Source organism: Rhineura floridana, chromosome 4 (genome assembly GCF_030035675.1).
Source record: "Rhineura floridana isolate rRhiFlo1 chromosome 4, rRhiFlo1.hap2, whole genome shotgun sequence".
Classification (NCBI taxonomy): Eukaryota; Metazoa; Chordata; class Lepidosauria; order Squamata; family Rhineuridae; genus Rhineura; species Rhineura floridana.
Window position 1 is genome coordinate 154,952,757 of NC_084483.1, and position 19,949 is coordinate 154,972,705.

At 41.5% G+C, this 19,949-nt stretch overlaps 1 protein-coding gene across 1 annotated transcript; it reads right to left on the bottom strand.

The window, feature by feature from the left end:
• Window positions 1–2,363: 2,363 nt before the first annotated feature.
• On the bottom strand, window positions 2,364–9,823 carry SAYSD1 (SAYSVFN motif domain containing 1). The gene is made up of 2 exons (XM_061626420.1): window positions 9,488–9,823; window positions 2,364–3,912 (listed from the first exon to the last, which is right to left on the bottom strand). The coding sequence occupies exons 1-2, from the start codon at window positions 9,629–9,631 to the stop codon at window positions 3,577–3,579; spliced, it is 480 nt and encodes a 159-aa protein (XP_061482404.1). The 5' UTR covers window positions 9,632–9,823; the 3' UTR covers window positions 2,364–3,576.
• Window positions 9,824–19,949: the final 10,126 nt, after the last annotated feature.

Below are 19,949 nucleotides of genomic sequence, written 5' to 3' on the forward strand. Positions count from 1 at the left end.
AAAGAATTTAACTCACTAGTGATAAAACTCCTATCCCTGTGGGTCTAATCCGGTCTTCTCTCCTCCATGTTGTTTGTTTGACCTTTTCAATTAAACATGAGCACTCACCTTATTTGGTCTTGCCCCAGACTCATCACAGCAGAGTGGAAACCATGCTGGCAGGACTTGGTCTAGGGCGGCTTTCAGGAGCATAATTATGGGAAGCCATTGAAGTAGATGGGTAGAGCCCACCCAAATCTCAAAGACCCCTTCAGCATCTGGCAGGATCTTTTCCAATTCACTTTAGACATGAAAACAATTGTTGCTAAAAAGAAATACACTGCTCTTCCTATTGTTCATGTGATGGTGTATGTTTTTCTGTACTATTCTACTGCCATTTACTTCAGTCTGCTATTTGTAATTTGTGGAATGTGTTCCCAGTAAAGTGATGCATGTTGCAGCCCATGCAACTCCCTTAAAACATTGGTTAATCTTGGGAGATCATAGCAGCAGCAGAAAGGAGCATTCAAATTTCTCTTCGGCAACTGCTGTGGTCTGTTGAAAGCAGCATTGGGAAATGAGAAACACCCTCTCATTACCAGCAGCCTGTTCCTAATAAAGAGGGGAAATGTGCATGAGCCTAGAGATATGAAGGCCCAGAAACAAAAAAACAGGAAAATATGGGGGGAAATTGTTTTTTCCCTTTTTCAGGGGAAAAAGAACAAAAAATGTGGGCCTTCACATCTCTACATGAGACTCTGTCCAAGCTGCCTTTGTTTTGGAATTTGTAGTATGTTTTAAGACTGCTGTATGTATGGTGCTCAAAAATGGTTTGAGCAGCCCAAGGCACCAGCAACCAGCTCACTCACTGTGATTCTACTTAAGTTGCATTCTGTAGTTATGCACACAAGTTTTGTTAAATTAATACGACTTGTGAAACACGTAACTTAAGTGCAGGCATGTACTACAAATGTACCAAAAGGTGAATATATGTATATTCAGGATTAAATGTCATTGAATGCCATGTTTCTATCCTTACTGCTTTGACTCATATTTTTGAAAAACATTTTAATATTGCATGTACTTAAAGTTTCTAAATGTTATAAAATGGGTAAAAATGAATTCTGTTCACGTGTGTGAATTTATCCTTGTCTTCTTTCAAAACAATGTAATTTACCATATAAAGGTTTGTTGTAATTGATATCTGTGTAATTCCTCATTGATGTATTTATATTGCTAGAACATAGCTTACAAGATCTGGCAAATACAAAGTTATTTGTAAAATATCTAAACTAAAGTAAACTGAGATACAAAATTTCCACTTGAGCAGAATCAGTGATCACCCTTCAAGTTAATTCTTTTTTCAATCTACTTGAGCAGAGTCAACGAAGTTTTTTTACTTCATGTTTTTGTTATGTGCCTTCAAGTTGACTACGACTTATTTACATTTTTTATTTATGAATCAGCGACCTCCAAGAACATCTGTCATGAACCACCCTGTTCAGATCTTGTAAGCTCAGGTCTGTGGCTTCCTTTATGGAATCAATCCATCTCTTGTTTGGCCTTCCTCTTTTTCTACTCCCTTCTGTTTTTCCCAGCATTATTATCTTTTCTAATGAATCATGTCTTCTCATGATGTGTCCATGTTTTTTAAGGTATGCATTTTTAAAGTATCAGGCCTTGAATCCAGTTGCACAGCTTAATACATGGTTTGACTAAAACTTCAAAAAATAAATCAAGATTTCTGTCATGTATTGGGTAAATGTCAAATTGCAGCTGCAGAATTACTAGAGTGTAGTGCTAATAAGGTTGCCGGATTCCAATCCTCCTTTCACTTTGGCCAGAGACAGACACAGTGTGCAGCAGCAGTTCTAAACCCCATCTTACCCTGGTCCAATTGTTCCATTACCCATCCTCCTCTTATCCACTATAATGAGCAGCACATCATAGCAGAAGTGAGAAACGGGGAAAAGTAACTTGTGGGAGTTACCAATAGCTAGAGAAAACTCACACACCTTATATTCTTAACTGTAATGCTTATAAATGGAATAAAATTTAAGTGCCTGTCATTGTTATAGGAGTCTTGGTCATATATGCACACATACAGAAAAAATAAAATGTAACAAATTCAATAGGACAACTGAGCATATGCTTTATTATCATCTCCTATTGGACTCAGATGGGGTCATTGCCCTGATTATAGCCCCCAAGTATGGAGGTGGGGCATGTGTCCCTAGCATTGCACATAGCTAGTTTGGCCTGGGGTATATTTTTGCCCTTTCCCATCCAACGCTGTATATACAAGCAACAAAGGCCCAGGAAGGGTTCAAGTGAATTGGAAGGGAGGGTACTCTTCTGAGGGATACGCCAACACCCCAGCCATGCAGACTGAATTCCATTTTAATAGTATGCTGCGTCTTTAGCCATAATCTGCTTTCATTTCAATGACATAAAAGGGACTAAATTCATTTCAAACTTACCGTGCCTCTACTAGTATTAAGAGTGGTCAACAAGCTTGTTTTCAAAGAGAAAAACTGGTGGCTCTCTGCTACAAATACAATACACTAGTAAAACTGTTTGCATTTTACAAAACTGTGTATTACATCTTCATGTTAATCACAAAGGTACACTTTACTATTTACCCATTAAGAGGTGATAGTACAATCCTATGCAAGTTCAGTGGGACCTACTTCCAGACAAGTGCCTTAAGCTCGACATTTACATAAAACCACTGGGAGGTCATCCAGATGTTTGAGCTCAAACATAATCTGTGTGCTGATAATTCATAGCTCTACCACTTCTGCAATTAATCTCTGCTTTTTTAAATGACAGTTTTCTGCCAATTTAATGCTGCTGTTTCCCCCCACTTTTTTAATAAGTGGTGTTAGTGTATTTTAATTTTTTATACTAGCTGATTCTTGTTAAAAGTAGGACATAACTCACATTTTTCAGTTCACAGAACATGAATCAAACTTCAGTTAATACACACATCCAGCAGAAATACAAACCTAAGGGCAACTGTCACATTGCCCTTTACACAGGTGGCTCTTTTGCACTTGATAGTGGATTACACTAAATTAAAATGGAAGTTATAAACAGAAAGAGATGTTCAGTGAAAGCAAAAGGTTTTTTTTTCAGACTGATCTGTTGAGGTCTCCAATTTCAAGTTATGTGAGGCAAGAAACCCCTAGGAAAAAACTAGTGTGCACGTTAATACTTGGCATTGGTCTACATATACATGCACATGTGTATATGCATTCATCCTAGGTTTTTGAAGATAAAGCTGGCGAAGAGACTTGGCTTTCACTTGAAAGGCATGTGGATACTGTGCATGAAAATAATAACTTCAGTGATGAGATCCATCTAGCTTAGAGCAGGGGAGATTTTGGGGAAAATATATGTTTAACATCCAACCTTTAGTTGGGTTTCTATAAGAAACAGTAACTGCGGTTTGACTCTTAATTACAACATTGAAAAAATTGCAAAGATGAAAAATGTCACAGGAAACAGTTCACATTTAGTTCAAGTGAGGTGGGAGAAGGCCTAGTCACAGTACATATAGGCAAATGGATATATGATACATGGTAATGGCACTAGTTACCTCTCGGCTAAGGGTCGATATTGTAATTCTCTCTCAAACTGTTCTGCTGTGAGTGTTCCTTGGATAGCTTCGCAGCCTGGATTAAAGACAGAATATGCACTTCTTTCTCCAGTCTGCCTTTCTCCAGGGCCACGGGTTCCTACATAGATCCAATAAAACATAGACAGAACAAAATAAGGCAAACCAAACTCCAGTTCCACAAACAGTCCTAGTAAGACGAGCCAGAGAAGAAACTTGAGAAAGGTCACATTCAGAAGAAAGTAATTGGTCCACCATGGTGGAGAGGATGTAACAACTTGAGTCTTGGGGCTTTCTGGTCTTCGACTGGATTCCTATGAAATAAGATCAATAAGAGGCCATCTGGGTTATTCATGCAATGGATATGGTATGTTTAGTGGGAAAATATGCTTACAATTTGCAAATAACTAAGGCTATATCAAGCAATTGTTTCTATCTGTAAGGTCAATTTAGCAATGGAAAGTGCAAGTTAATGGAATCTTCTGTGGCATGGGGGAGGAAATTAGAGAAGTTTAGAAAGGTGTCTCATGGATTGTTTTAGTTATAGATTATATTTTCTTGGGATAAAAAACAAGGTATCATCCAATGTTGACCAGTGTTGTTAAGGTTTGTTTTTCTTCAAAAATAACCTGCAAACAGATCAAAAGCTATCCGTATTCTGATAGACAAATCAGACTGACATTTCAGAAGGATCTCTTCAACCTGGAACAACAAACTGGAACTGGAACAACAGTATAATGGATGAAATCCTGCTTCTATGAAATATGAAATAACAAAGAATGAATAAGTGTAAGTATGTAGATAGACTCAAACTAAATTATTCAAGAAAGAGAACTTGGGGCCAGAGCAGAAAGCTCATTAAATAGTCTTCTCACTATCTGGTAGCTACAATGTCCATTCAGCCCATGCTGACTTCAGGTCCTATTGTTAGAGGAAGCATATCTGTCAATGCCACACAGCAGATGGGAGGGTTTTGTTTTTGTTTTGTATGCTGCCTCAAGCACTTAAAAAGCTACTCTGCGGGCCCAGTGCCAACAGCTATTCAACACACTATGTTTTAATTTGTTTATTTTTGTTATTTATAAGCTGCCTTCCAGGGTTACTGCATCCAAGGTGGCTCACAACATATTAAAAACACAAAATGTTATGAACATAAAATTATAATGAAAACCGAAGTCTAAAATATAGTAGTAGCAGCTGCTGCTGATAGCTGCTGCTATTTATCAGCAGCTCATTCAAAAGCTGGCCATAAAAGTCTTAGGTGTTCTCCTAAAAACCAATCAAGAGGGGACCATATGTATCTCCTTGGGAAGAGAATTCCAAAGTGATAGGGCCATGACAGAAAAGTCCCTGCTACTCACCACGCTAACAATTCTTGCTGAAGGACCAAAGAGCAGGGCAGATGGCAAGGCTAGGGCAGGTTTTTATGAGTGCAGACAATCCTTCAGGTAAGCTGGTCCCAGCCAGTTAAAGCTTTAATTGCTAAAACCAGCACTTTAAATTATGCCTGGAAACAAACTGGCAGCCAATGAAGCTAGCAGAGAACAGGTATGATATCATAACACCTAGTTCATACAAGCATGCAGATCACCTTTAAGAGCAGCCCCATTATGTAACCAAGAAATGTGTTACAGGGGCAAGGTCTACTTTCTCAGGATAAGACTGCAACTGGTGAACCAGCCAAAGCCGATTTAAAAAACACCTGGCTACTTGTTGACACCTGAACATCCACAGAAAGCAACAAGTCTATGAATACTCCCAAGCTGTATACCTGGCCCTTTATGGAAGTGCAACCTGATCCAGATCAAGTTGTATCCTATCTTTCGATTTCCTAACCCACAGCACTTCCATCTTGTCTGGATTAAATTTCAGGTTGCTTGCCCTCAACCATCCCAAAATTGCTCCCCTGACATTTTAGGATTTCCACAGCCTCCTTAGGATTAGAAAATGGAAACAGAGAAAGAGTTGTGATTAGAAGATGGTGAAAAATGTATCGCTACATATTGTTGACACTTTAGCCCAAGCGTCTGGATGACTTCATCCAGTGGATTCATGTAGGATGTTGAGGAGCGTAAGAGACAGAATGGAACCCTGTGGTACCAAAGGCCACAGGCTATGAGGTAGAACAGAAATCCTTCAGCACCAGCCTCTGAATTCTACCCTATATAGCCTAACAGTGCCCTCAACTCCCACCCCAGAGAGACAGTTCAGAAGGATACCACAGTCAATGGTATCAAAAGTCACTGGAAGGTCCAGGAGAACCAAATGGTTACACTCACTCATTCCCCAGCACACACCATCCAGCATGGCACTTTTAAGTGTTACAAAAAAATCACACAGGCTGTGGTCATGTACAGTAAGACTCCTAAATATTTAGGAGGAAGTTGGATCGTTTTATTGTTCATTGTTGTATACTGAATTTATTTTTAGAGTTGTCAAGGAATTAAAAGTTTTATATTACATATTGCTGTGATTTTAAGCTCTCTTGAAAAGCAGGGTACCCACATTTATTAAATAAAACTAAATACATTCTGAACACATGGGATCACCAGGGTCAAGGAGCAGGGCCCAACCTTCATGGTGTTCTGGAGCAACCACCCTTATTTTCTCCCATACACGTGAATGGATACCATTCACCTATACAGGCACCCGTCCTGTTATTTATAAGAACATTTCTAACCTGCAGCTCAGATAACAACCTCTCAGAGAGGCTAACATAGGCTGAAAATAATGTAATAAAACAAGAATAGCAATGATGCACAAGAGCAAAACATGTAAGAAGCCTGGCAGTGAAGAGACATCACCAGATGAGTGCCAGATGAGCCTCCCTGGAAGAGTATTCCAGATCTGGAGTGCCACAACTAAGAAAGGTCTTATCAGCAATCCCCACCTATGAGGGTAGGGACCTAAAGAAAGGCATCTGAGGAGGAACTTAACAGCTGGGTCAGAGTAGTGTGGGAGATCAGGCTGCCCATAAGGTAGCCTGGTTCCAAGCCTGTAAAGGTTAAACTAGGAGACACTGCTGCAGTGAGATTTGTTACAACACGTGCTCTTGGGAACCTGAGTGTGTGAACTTCCCACCCACATGTCCCATGAAGCACACCTCCTTGAGAGGAAGGGGATCTTTTGCTAGGGATAAGAAATGTTTTGCCCTGAAATGTGCCTAAATTGTGTATATATATTTAACCCAAGAAATGCAGGTCCAAACCAAAATAAAGCAAAGCTTGATTGTATTAATTACAGAATTACTTGAGTGCGTGGCAGCATTAATCATTAATATCCTAATGTAACCCATTCATAACGTTAAACTAAAGAGATCAAAGGACCCTATTACTATAAATAGTGACAGGTAGGAATCATTACCTCTCCTAGGCCCTGAGTGGGCAATTGAATGCAGATGAAGCTATGTGAAGAGCTCTGATCCAAAACCAGGAAGGAATCTCTTGGTCTCAAGGTTTTGCACCGAAACCCAGAGTCTCTCCCCGGTTCTGTCCCTGCAGTCCTTCAATGCGTTCCTTGAGAGCGTAGTACACTTGTTGGAGCTCCGATCACCCTGCACCCCCCTTTCTAGATTCAAGCCTCGTTTTAAAATACTTTTTCTTCTCTCCCCCTCCTACCAAGGAGGGGTCTGGGAATCTGGTAATTTTGTGTGTGTGTGCATGTTTCTCTCTGACCCTGAGAAAACTCAGGCTACTTCCAATACTTAGAACAACAGGAGGATTCTACTGTGAGTAAGGGAAGTCTGCCAAAGAAGAAGATATCATTTATGAAGTAGCTTTTGGTTAATTTTGTTTCTTAACGCTGCCCTTGTTGTTCTTCACACAACACCTCTGGAACGCATAACCAGCCATACCTTCGGGTATATGTGAGTGGGGGTGGGAGTTATAGTTCCTGGCCTTGCACCTCCTGGGTTCCACTTGAACCAAAATGGGGTTAGCCAAGCAATTGTAACAGAGTCAAATGTGCCATCCACTGATACTGGATGGCCTAGCCAGTCCTGCCCCGCCACAGTGAGGTTTTGTTCACAGCAGGAGAACTTTTGACACTCCAGATGTTACTGAATTCCCATCATCCCTAGCCATTGGCTATGCCTGCTGGGGTGTAGTTCAGCAACATCTGGAGAGCCAATGGCTCCCTGCATCTGCTTTAATAATAATAATAATAAATTTTATTTTTCAGTCGCCTATCTGTCCGGGTTAGGGACACTCTAGGCGACGAACAACAAGAATAAAACAATACATATATATATAATAACATCATCAATTTTAAAATTAAAAAACCATCCTTTAATTCATTATAACATAAATTACTCTGTCTCAATCTTGTAGGCCTGCCTGAACAGCCAGGTCTTCAAGGCTCGGCGATAGCTGGACAAGGAGGGAGCATGTCTGAGATCAAAAGGGAGGGAGTTCCAGAGGGTGGGGGCCACAATAGAAATGATTTAGAGGGTATTTATTTGTTTCAATGTATTTATTCCACTTCATACAAACTTAACTAAATCGGCAAGAATACTTCTAGTCCAGAGACTGTTGATTCTTTTTAAAAAAGACAACCTGTGGAAATAAGAAGTGAACAATGAACATCTATTATTTCAAAACCTCAAATAACTATGGCATAGCAGCAATCGCCAACTGAACTTTCTGAATCACAACTAGGAGAATGCCCCTACTTCTCTTCAGCCTTACTACAGCTCCATTTTATAACGGAGTTTGCCAACTGAACTCTCTAACCCACTGCCTTGTCAACATCATGTACTTTCCCCTCAACTACTCTGGGCTACTGCTGTCAATGTCTTGGAACGCCTCACCAGCAGCAAAAATATGAACTTGAGGACAACTGTTGTGAGGACAAAAATCTGCCCTCCATCCTCAATATCTGATGGCCCAGCCATCGATGGCTTAAGATCCTGAAGAACATCTCTCAGTGGTATGGTACATATGGTGATATGCCACATCCCCAACAGTTTCCACAAGTGCCCATGATCACTCCCGCTCCATCACAAATAATTTTGCTAGTGATGCACTATACAACTGAAAGCATCACAGTGTTTCAGAGCCAGTAAAGTGGACAGAGTATCACATTTTCACTTGGGCATGCAGCTCATCCTGACTCATTCATTGCTCAAGGGAGAATAAAGCAAAAGAAGAAACATATGACGATTGTAAGCCTATACCACCTCACAGGGATGGTGTGGAGCTGAAGTTGAGATAACCCTGAATGATGGAGAAGGAAAAGTGCTATAAAGGAATTAATTTAAATGTATGAAAACACAAACGAGATAATAGTAGAGCCCAGGAACAGACGGAGGGGGCTCTGAGGCCTAATAAGCATAGGCCGAGAAGCCGAAGAAGAAAAAACAAGAAACATGCTCCAGATGGGGGCTTCATTCTTGAATGCCCAACTCCTGTGGTGGAGGGGGACCGCAAAATAAACCTCTCTTCACATAGGAAAACAGTATGTCAGAAAGAAAGCCCAGCTAAACTCGTCCGTTTCCTAGGAAATGGACTTTTGGTGTTGGAGCATTCAAACATGCACGCGCACACCTGCAGCGCGAAGTGATACAATGTAAGAAAAACATTACCACGATTCTCTGCTACCTGAATTTTAATAACACACAAACAGCTCTGGTGGAAAATGAGTAACAGCAGCAGAATTCAGATGAAGGGTTACAGCACAATCCTCTACGGGCTTACTCAAGTACTTCCGCATACGTGTCTTACTCCTCCCACAGAAGCAGATACATAGGAATGCAGCCACGCTCACCGCCTACCGCCTACCTCTCTAACGTGACCGGGCGAGGGGGGGGGGTCTGAGGGGAGAAAAGGCGGCCTTCGTCTCCCCACAACGTGCCTCTGGGAGCGGAGCCATCTCGTGTCAGAATTAACCCACCTCAGTCGGGGGCTGGGCCTGGACTCGGGCCTGCTCCCTCGTCGTCGCTGGCGCCGCCGCAGCCTTTCCTGAGGACTTTGCAGCGCGAGCGGTGTCGCCGGTGGCACAGCGGGCCGCTCGGAACTCGGCCAGTCTCTGCTCCATGGAGGCAGCAGCTGCTCTGTCTGATGCCACGCCGGTCACAACGACCGCGGCCAAAAGGCGGCGCTCGGCAGCGCTTGGTGTTGTCGCGTTTTGGGTGCCCCGGCCGGGAGAGCCGCCCTGGGGTGGGACCAGGGCCAGGGGGGGCCAGGGGAGGGGCACGAATGCCTGCGTGAGCAGGAACTTCTTTCCGCCCCACCGAAAAGGGAGAGCACGCGGGTTTGGTGAAGAATTGTATTATTCTGCCTCAACTAAACGGAAAACTTCATCTAGTTATTTCTTACTGATTTTTTCGTTGTTTTAAGTATTGCATTTTGTAAAAAAATAATAATATTGTATATGTTTCTGTTTTGTAAAGCCTAAAGAATTGTATTGATGGGAAACATACGTCAATACAAATTTATTGTTAGAGGAAGCATATCTGTCAATGCCACACAGCAGATGGGAGGGTTTTGTTTTTGTTTTGTATGCTGCCTCAAGCACTTAAAAAGCTACTCTGCGGGCCCAGTGCCAAAAGCTATTCAACACACTATGTTTTAATTTGTTTATTTTTGTTATTTATAAGCTGCCTTCCAGGGTTACTGCGTCCAAGGTGGCTCACAACATAAGAAAAAACAAGATGTTATAAGCATAAAATTATAATGAAAACACAACATGTCTAAAATATAATAGTAGCACTGCCGCTATTTATCAGCAGCTCATTCAAAAGCTGGCCATAAAGGTCTTTAGTGTTCTAAAAACCAATCAAGAGGGGACCATATGTATCTCCTTGGGAAGAGAATTCCAAAGTGATAGGGCCATGACAGAAAAGTCCCTGCTACTCACCAGCCTAACAACTCTTGCTGAAGGGCCTCAGAAGCAGATGGCAAGGCTTGAGGGGTATTCACATGTTTCTCTGTATCTGGGTACAAGCCCCCCGTACCTGGGTTCAGCTGTTCTTGAGAAAGAGTCTATACGTGGTTATTTTTCAAATCACGTACACTGGTACCCTGAAGGCCCTGTTCACACGTTACACCCAACAAGTGTACAGTCTGTGTACCTGGGTACACAAGTAGTTGAGCTGTACACTTTACAGTTATTCACATGTAACATTCAATGAGTGTTAAGTCTCCATTATATACATATTTTCAGCCAGAAAAAAAAAATAGCTTCAATGGCATGAATTAAATGCGCCATTGAAGCAATTCCTCTTTACTGGCAGCAAACCAAGGCATGCTGGGTCTGTTATACTTCCTGAAACTGTTTCCTGTCAATGCTTACATTCAATAGAGTTTTGGCAGAAAGGGGAATGTAGTTCACTATTTTCATTTTTCTTGCAGATTCTTAGGCTTCAAAATTAAAACACCAACTTTTAAAGAGGAAATACCAATTTCTGTAACTATTGTAATCATAGCTATTAAAATGTTGCATTTTTAATTGCCTGTTATTCTTAAAAACAAATCCCTGGGCTAAGAATTATTTAATTCTAAGTGTATATATTTTGTGGCTTGCTCTGGTTGGTGGATCTTGTAATTACTATTTTGTAATAATATAAATAAAAAATACCAAAAAGCTGAGGTCTAACCATCCTGATCTAGAATATTACAACCTACAAGGCAGGTTTGTGTTACTATAAAACTAGGTGATGCAGCTGCTTCTAGTAGCAGTTTCTAACAGAGGCAGCCATTATCATGCGTTTGACCATCAGGTGTGTCTAATTTTGATGCATGAAACTTGACGCAGAAGGTGAGAGCTGCACAGAGATAAGCAAATTCGCAATTGTTCTCAATTTCTGAGTACACAGTAGAAAGGTGACACTGCTTTTTTGAGAATGCATTCTTTGGCAATGTTTTGAAGAGTCTTACCTGTGCCATGGTAGTTTCATTCTTGTAAAGCACTCCTTTGAACCATGCTACAACAACCCTGTAAGGCAGTGTTTCTCAACCGGTGTGTCTCCAGATGTTGTAGGACCACAACTCACATCAGCCTCAGCCAGCATTGCCAATGATCAGGAAAGATGGAAATTGTGGTCCAGCAACATCTGGAGGCACACCGGTTCAGAAACACTGCTGTAAGGCAATCCTAACTCCACTTACCTGTGATTAAGCCTCATTGAAGGAAGTGGGACTTACTTCTGAATAGTCATTTTTAGAATTACAGTGTGAGCCCTCAGAAGGTGTCCAAACCCACCCTGAATCTGCTTCCCTGCCTCCTTTTGCCTTCCTTCACGATAACAATTAGAAACTGCTGCTAGAAGTAGCTGCATCACATAGTTTTATGGTAACACAAATCTGCCTTGTAGGTTGTAATATTCTAGATCAGGATGGTTAGGTTTCAGGTTTTTGCTATTGATTTTATTATTATTATTATTACTACTACTACAAAAAAACACCAAGATCCACCAACCAGAGCAAGCCACAACATATATACACTTAGCATTAAATAATTCTTAGCCCAGGGATTTGTTCTGAGTTCCAGAATTGACCTAAACTCACACTATCTCCACACAAAAATCCACTCCTGATTACCAACACCCAGCTTCTTTTCAACAGTATAATGGGGGGGGGAGTTCTTCCTGAAACAGGAGTCTGAAATCCTCACTAAATCACTGTGATATGCCAATACATTCTAATCTAATTTCTGCCCAGTGTGCATTTAAAGTGTTTCCCAAAAGCTATACATTATGATATAAATCAATAAAGAGATACTGATTGATACTCAGCTACAAACATTTCCACTGAAAAACCATAAACACTACAGCCCAGAGCTTTCCTGTTTTCCAAATACCAGGAAAGGCTTTCCAGGGGACAGAGTATGTTACAGTGGGAGCAGCAGGCTGGTAAGCCCAATTGATAAATCTTCCCCACATTTATATTTTGAGTAAAGTTCTGTGTATTAAAGCGCACGATATCCTCAAGAAAAAATCAGGTGTACCATGATGGAAGAATCATTTCAGTTCATACTCTTTAAAGCAACTTGTTTTTGTTGCAGCCCCCTCCTCCTGAAAATATTTTCATATAAAAACTTTCAATATATTTAGATCTGCACTTACACAGATTTAGCTGTGTAAGTCCTATTGAACTCTATAGGACATACATCTCAGTAGACATATATATGATTGTTCCATGAATGCCTGCATCAAAGAAAAACATATACTTTAAGAATAACAGGCAATTAAATATACAATATTTTAATAGCTATAATTATGATAGCAACAGAAGTTGGTATTTTCTTTTTAAAAGTTGGTGTTTTAATTTTAAAAACTTCAGAATCTGCAGAAAAAAATGAAAAGGGTAAAACTATTTCCCCTTTCTGCTAAAACTCTATTAAATGTAAGCCTTGACAGGAAACAGTTTCAGGAAGTATAACAGACCCGCAGGGATGGCACCAGACTGTAGAAGACCTTTGGGCACCAGACTGCAGTGGGCCCTCAGCAGTAGTGGCACAGCATGCTGGCACGCTAATGCAGCATCATGGGAAGTAGCGCAGCCAGCTCTATTTTAGAGTGAAGAAGAAATCTTTATTGTTCAAAGCCATAGGCCATCACAATTAAACAAATATAAGAAAATACAAAATACATATTTAAAAACAAATCATATTTCAATAAAACAGAATTCTTCAGCATAAAATGGAAGAGCAGCAGTACAAATCAAATAAAATTTCCTCTCTTAGAAGATACCTTAACCCACCCCATATCTAAATACATAGATGCTACCGTCAGAATGGCGCAGGGGCACAGTCCACACATCCTGCATGGTGTTTTAGTTAACCAGCTCGTACTTTTCCTGCAACTAAAGCAAATTTCGCCACCTGAGTAGTAATGAATATGTCATTGCCTGCTAACAAGACACATATCTGCTCCAGGGGAGTTCTATTAGACAAGGAGCGCAGGATGCACAGGAGAAATTTTAATCTTAGAGATTTGTATAGCGACCATCTTAGTAGATAATGTGTAATGTCCTCAACTTCACCAGAGTGGCAGATACAAAGTCTTTGTTTGGTCAGAGTATTAGAAAACCTCCCATCCAAAAAAGCAGAGGGCATAGTCTGAAGTCGTAAAGCTGTGAATGATTTTCTCAAAGGTGTCACTGTTAGAAATGTAAGGTAGTGCCCCATGCCAAATGTTGTTTTATATAATGGGTACCAGATAGATAGAATATGACATTTGGGTAGCTGAAAAGAGGTCCAACCGTTTAGTATAAAGATAAATTCTGTCTTTGAACAGCTGTTTTACTCCATGCGAAGTGAAAGTGGGTAAAACCTCTGTGCTAATGCCATAAACAGACAGAATAAATTTAACAGAATTTACCCAGCAGCTTTGGGTTGGAGCTTGCAATTGTTCTAAAAAACATTTCTTTGGGAGGCACGAATCATTCATGCAAGACAACTTCAGCCAACACAAAGCAAGGGCTCATCCAGACGACTGCAAAATGTGTGACACGCATGCTATGTGTGCTTATTATTTTTTGGTCGTCCAAATGATGTTGCGCGGTGTCACACATTTTCGCGGGTTAAATCCGCTCCTTCCAATACCGGCAAAAATGCGATTTGCTGTTTGAAATCAGGAATTTCATTGGGACATTTTTTTTCATTGGGAAACAGCGAACAAAAAGGCGAAAAGTGAGGACTATCGGCTGACAAACCGGATATGGAAACAGTGGATTATCCCGGTCCGTTTGGATAAGCCCTAAGTGAAGCATGAGCACAGGATTCTATAGAATGGGGCCCTGCTTCTGCCTTCAGAAGAAATGCAGGTGTACTTTGAGGGACAGCTAACAGATCTCATGAAGGAATTCTGCACTATCTCCAGAGCAGAGACATTTGTATACCCCCACAGCTCTGCGCCATACAGCAGTTGTGGGACTATCTTCTTCCGAAACACCTCAACAGCAGGTGGAACCAAGCTCCCCCCTTGGAACTTAAAGAAGCCCATCAAAGCCTGTATGGAATGGGAGGATTTCAACTTAACTATCTCCAAATGTAGCTTCCATGAAAGTTGGGTGTTAAACACTAGTCCCAAGTATCTAAAGTTACGCTGTTCAGTGGGTTTATCATTCAACTTCCAGACATGGGTTTTTTTCTTCCTTCCTCTATTTTAAGGCCATGCCAGTGGGGAGAGGGGTGTTGCCTGGGAGGGTGGCTCCCGCTCAGTGATCCATGCCAGCATTGTGTTGCGGGGTGCATGGTCCATTACCTGAAATTAGTATGGCTCGTGGAGCAGGAGCTACATCTACTCACCCTCTGCAGCAGGGTCCCCTCCCAGCCAAAGGGGCCCTTGGCCACTGCCCAACCTGCCCCCCTCAGGCATTGGGCCTGCAGACCCAGCATGCCTTGCCTTGTTGCCAGTAAGAGGGAATTGCTTCAAAGGCACATTTAATTCGTGTCATTGGAGCCATTTTCTTTTCCTGGCAGCAAATGTGTATATAATGGAGATTGTACACTTGTTGAATGTTACATGTGAATAACTGTACAAGTGTACAGTTCAACTACTTGTGTACCAAGGTACAGAGACTGTACACTCATTGAATGTAACGTGTGAGCAGGGCCCAGGGCAGGTTTTTATGAGTGCAGACAGACCTTCAGATACACTGGTTAAGACAACAAACTGGCATCCAATGAAGCTAGCAGAGAAAGTGTCATGTTATTTTGTATTGATTTTTTCATTGCTTTAAGTATTGTGTATTTTAATGTTTAAATATCATTTATGTTTCTGCTTTGTAAAGCCTAGGGAATTTTATTGATGAGCAGCCACATTATTATTATTACTACTACTACAGCTGAGAATACAGTAGGGCCCCGCTTACCGGCATTCCTCTTCCCGGCGTTCTGCTAATGCGGCCGCTTTCCTCCCCTCTTTAAAAGCCGCTTTTGCGGCATTTTGCAGCATTTTCGTGTCATTTTCGCGCAACGTGCCCCATTAAAGTCAATGAGGTTCCGCCTTACGGCGATTTCCGCTTTACGGCAGGGGTCCGGAACGAAACCTGCCGTATAAGCGGGGCCCTACTGTAGTCTTCTACTTGAACTACTGAATTCCCTGTTACGTGACTGTCTGCCTGGCACCCGCTGATAACAGCACTCCAGGGCAGCAATGGGTGGGCCCTGTATTCCTTGCCCTTTGCCTCCTCAGCGGACCAATCCTCACAGAGGAGCAAATGGGGCAGCCTCTCTCTGGGGCCATTCTTCCCTGCCCTCCCACACAAAGAGAAAAGGTGAATTGGTGGGCTGAGGCTGCGGATGTTTAGGAAAGAAGCCGCTCGCTCTTCTTGGCCTAGTCTAGTGTCGCTGGGCTTAATTCTCTCACCTCAGCTAGCTCACTCACTCTCTGTGTCACAGCAGCGTTCTTGGAGAGAAGTCATGTGCTTTAAATGTACAGATGTGCTTTAAATGTATGCTGTCAATCTGCCCACTTCCTCAACTAAGAAACCTTAAGAAGAGCTCTGCTGGATTAAACCAAAGGCCTATCTAGTCCAGCTCTCACAGTGAGTGGAGAAACAGAACCTGAAAGCAGGACTTAGTGTAATAGTAATCAACGCACTGGTGAGTCCCAGCAACTGAAATTCACAGACATATTAGAATCATAGAATCGTAGAATTGGAAGTAGGATTACCAGGTCAGAAGCATCACAAACACTGAGATTTCAGGGGCGGGTCCTAGTGTTGTCACAGGGGCAGGCCCGAGTGATGTCATTAAGCATGATACATGAAGCATCAATCACAGTTGCTTGGAGCATATAATTCAAACAAAAACATTAGTTTGATTGGAGATTAAGATAGAAATCTTAGCTAAAAGATGGAGCCTGGGTAGGGAACATTTAATCTAGCCTACTTGCTACTGGCAAGAAGGGTTTAAGTGCCTCAGGCTAGCCCAGTCACCAGAAGGCCATTGTAGGAAGAAAGGAGCCTACTGTTGTGGAGATGTTAGATGGGAGCATTCAGGAGTAAAGATGGATGCCCCTGAAGGCTGCAATTCTAACCAGACTTACTAAGGGACTAAGCCCCATAGAACTCAACAGGACTTATTTCTGAGTAGATATAGTTTGGATTGTGCTATTGGTAAAGCTTGACTAGGGATCCTCTGCAAAGATGTCCTTTTCTGTCTACTCTGTGGGCTGCTATAAAATCGCTTTGACCGCCAATCCAATTCCAGTGAGTAATAACTGTCAGAGAGAAAACACACATGGTTTGGTCTACCTTCACAAGCAGCAGCTTGGGAACAACAATTCTCTTTTACCACTATCGGGCAAGAAACAAACCGTCACGCAAACAACACAGTGCAACACAGTGCATTATCAGTGGGTTTAAGGGGGTTGAGCTGAGCACATGGAACCACTGTTGTTGCTTCTGTGGCTGTAAGGGAGTGAGGATAAAGGTCAATGAAATGCAAACATTAAGAAAAACAAAAGACAGTGATGATTTCCTAAATGCAATACCATGCCAACCACAACAAGATTCCTATGAGTAAGTCAGAAAACTCAGCATCCCACAACCAGTCAGGATTTCTAACCAAAAACCAAAACTAAAAAAATCCTGACAGCCAGTCAGCAAAGGTCAAAGAAATCCCAATGCAGCACAACCTGAACCAGGGACTGCAGTTAATGCAGAATGCTGCAGCACAATTGCTGACATGAGTGAGACCCTGTCAGCACATAATACCTCTGCTCTGAAATCTGCACTGGTTGCCAATTTGCTACCAGGCCAAGTTCAAGGTGTGCTTTTCATATTATGGGTGCCACATAGTACTTGTTCTGCTCTTGTAAGAAATCAGTCCTTTAGTGTGGCAGCACCTACACTTTGGAACTCCCTGCCTATTGACATTAGGCATACACCTTCACTGTACTCTTTTCAGCACCTGCTAAAATCATTTTTAGGCAAGCTTATCCAGGCATGCAGAAGCTATTGTGTTTTTTTATCTGTTTTTACTCATTGTTTGTTTTACTATTTTGAATGTTATTAAATGCCTGTTTTTAACTGTCTTTGCCAATAAATGTGTTTTAATTCCTTCTGTAAACTGTTTAGAGGTTTTTTTACAATAAAGCGGTGTATAAATCACTAATAGGCACATGTTACCAAATTCTTCCAAGCTACAAAGGAAGTGGATTGGACTGTGAAAGACCAACCCAAATTGTGTTTGTATTTTGACAGATTTGTAGGGCAATACAATATCTCAGAGAGGAGGTCAGGTGCATTCACTATAGCTACCCAATTTCCCTGCTTTTTAAAGTTTGATACAACTATCTGTTGGCTATAGGTACATTCTTCAACCGCAAGGTTTTTTGCCTATTAGTGAATCTATATCTTATACCTGTAGATTTGGTTTCTTTACCTAGGTGTAGAACTTTGCACTTATCTCTGTTAAATTTCATTCTGTTGTTTTCAGCCCAATGCTCCAGCCTATCAAGACCACTTTGAATTTTGTTTCCGTCTTTCAGGGTATTCGCTATCCCTCCCAGTTTTGTATCATCTGCAAATTTGATAAGCATTCTCTCCACCTCCTCATCCAATTCATTAATAAAAACATTGAAGAGCATTGGGCCCAGAACCGAGCCCTGTGGTACCCTGCTCATTACCTCCCTCCAGTTTGAGAAGGAACACTTGATAAGCACTCTTTGAGTATGATTCTGTAGCCACCTATGGATCCACCTGACAGTTGTTCCATCGAGCCCACATTTAGCTAGCTTGGTAATCAGAATATCATGGGGCACTTTGTCAAAAGCTTTGCTGAAGTCGAGATATATTATGTCCACAGCATTCCCACAGTCTGCCGGGGAGGTTACCCGATCAAAAAATGAGATAAGATTAGTCTGGCAGGACTTGATAAATCCATGCTGGCTTCTAGTAATCTCTGCATTGCTTTTAAGGTGCCAACAGACTGACCATTTTATAATCTCCTCCAGAATTTTCACGGGGATTGATGTCAGGCTGACAGGTCTGTAAGTTTCTAGGTTTCTCCTTTTTGCCCTTTATGAAGTTAGGGACAACATTAGCCCTCCTCCAGTCATCCGGCACTTCACCCACTCTCCATAATTTCATAAAGGTAATAGACAGCGGTTCTGAGAATTCTTCCTTCAATACTCTAGGATGCAGTTCGTCAGGCCCTGCAAATTTGAACTCATTCAAAGTGATTAGGTATTCCTTGACCATTTGTCTATCAATCTCAAGCTGCAATCCTGCCCCTTCAACGTCATGTTTCCCAGGAGGGTCATAGACCCTCTTTTGGGAGAAGACTGAGCCAAAGTAGGAATCAAGCACTTCTGCCTTTTCTTTGTCATCTTTTATCATTTTGGCATCTTCATTGAGTACCTGTACTACCATTTCTTTTCTCTGTCTGTTATTATGGATGTACCTGAAGAAAGCCTTTTTGTTGGTTTTGGCATCTCTCGCTAACCTTAGCTCATTCTCATCTTTAGCCTTCCTGACACCATCCCTGCAATTCCAGGCTACCTGTCTGTACTCTTCCTTTGTGGTCTGGCCTTCCTTCCACTTCCTGTATGTGGCCTTCTTTGTTTTCAGGTCATGTCTAAGCTTTCTGTGAAGCCACATTGGCTTCTTCTGCTGTATCCCCCCTTTTTTCCTTGATGGATTGTTTCCTATTGTACCTTTAGAATTTCCTTTTTTTCACACCCATTTGGACTCTTTTTCTCATTAGGGTCGCTTGTCATAGAACCTTACTTACCATTGTTCTGAGTTTATTAAAATCAGCTTCCTGAAGTCCAGGGTACATGTATGGCTACTCTCAGCTTTTGCTTCCTTTAAAATCAAGAACTCAAGTACAGCGTGGTCATTTCCCCCAGAGTTCCGTAACTGCCACTTCATCCACCAAGTCATCTCTGTTGGTTAGAATCAAGTCAAGGATAGCTGATCCTCTAGTTGCTTCCTCTACTTTCTGTAGGATAAAGTTACCTCCAACACAAGTCAGAAATTTATTATAGGGGCTGTGTTTGGCAGAATTTGTCTCCCAACAGATATCGGGGTAATTGGAGTCCCCTATTACTACTACATCATGTCTCCTTGAAACATTGGCAATTTGCTTTTTAAACGTTTCATCCTTATATTCTCCTTGATTGGGTGGTTGACTCCAACCACCATTTTCCTTTTATTCCTTGCACCATTTATCTTAATCCAGATATTCTCGGTGGAGCCACCAAGCTCATCCTCCTGTATTTCTGTGCAGGGATATATATTTTTTAACATATAGCACAACTCCACCTCCCTTTCTATTCCTTCTTTTTGAACAAGTTATATCCTTCAATTGCTGTATTCCAGTCATGGCAGTCATCCTATCATGTTTCAGTTATACCTATCAAGTCATATTTATTCTCCTGTATTAAGAGTTCAAATTTGTC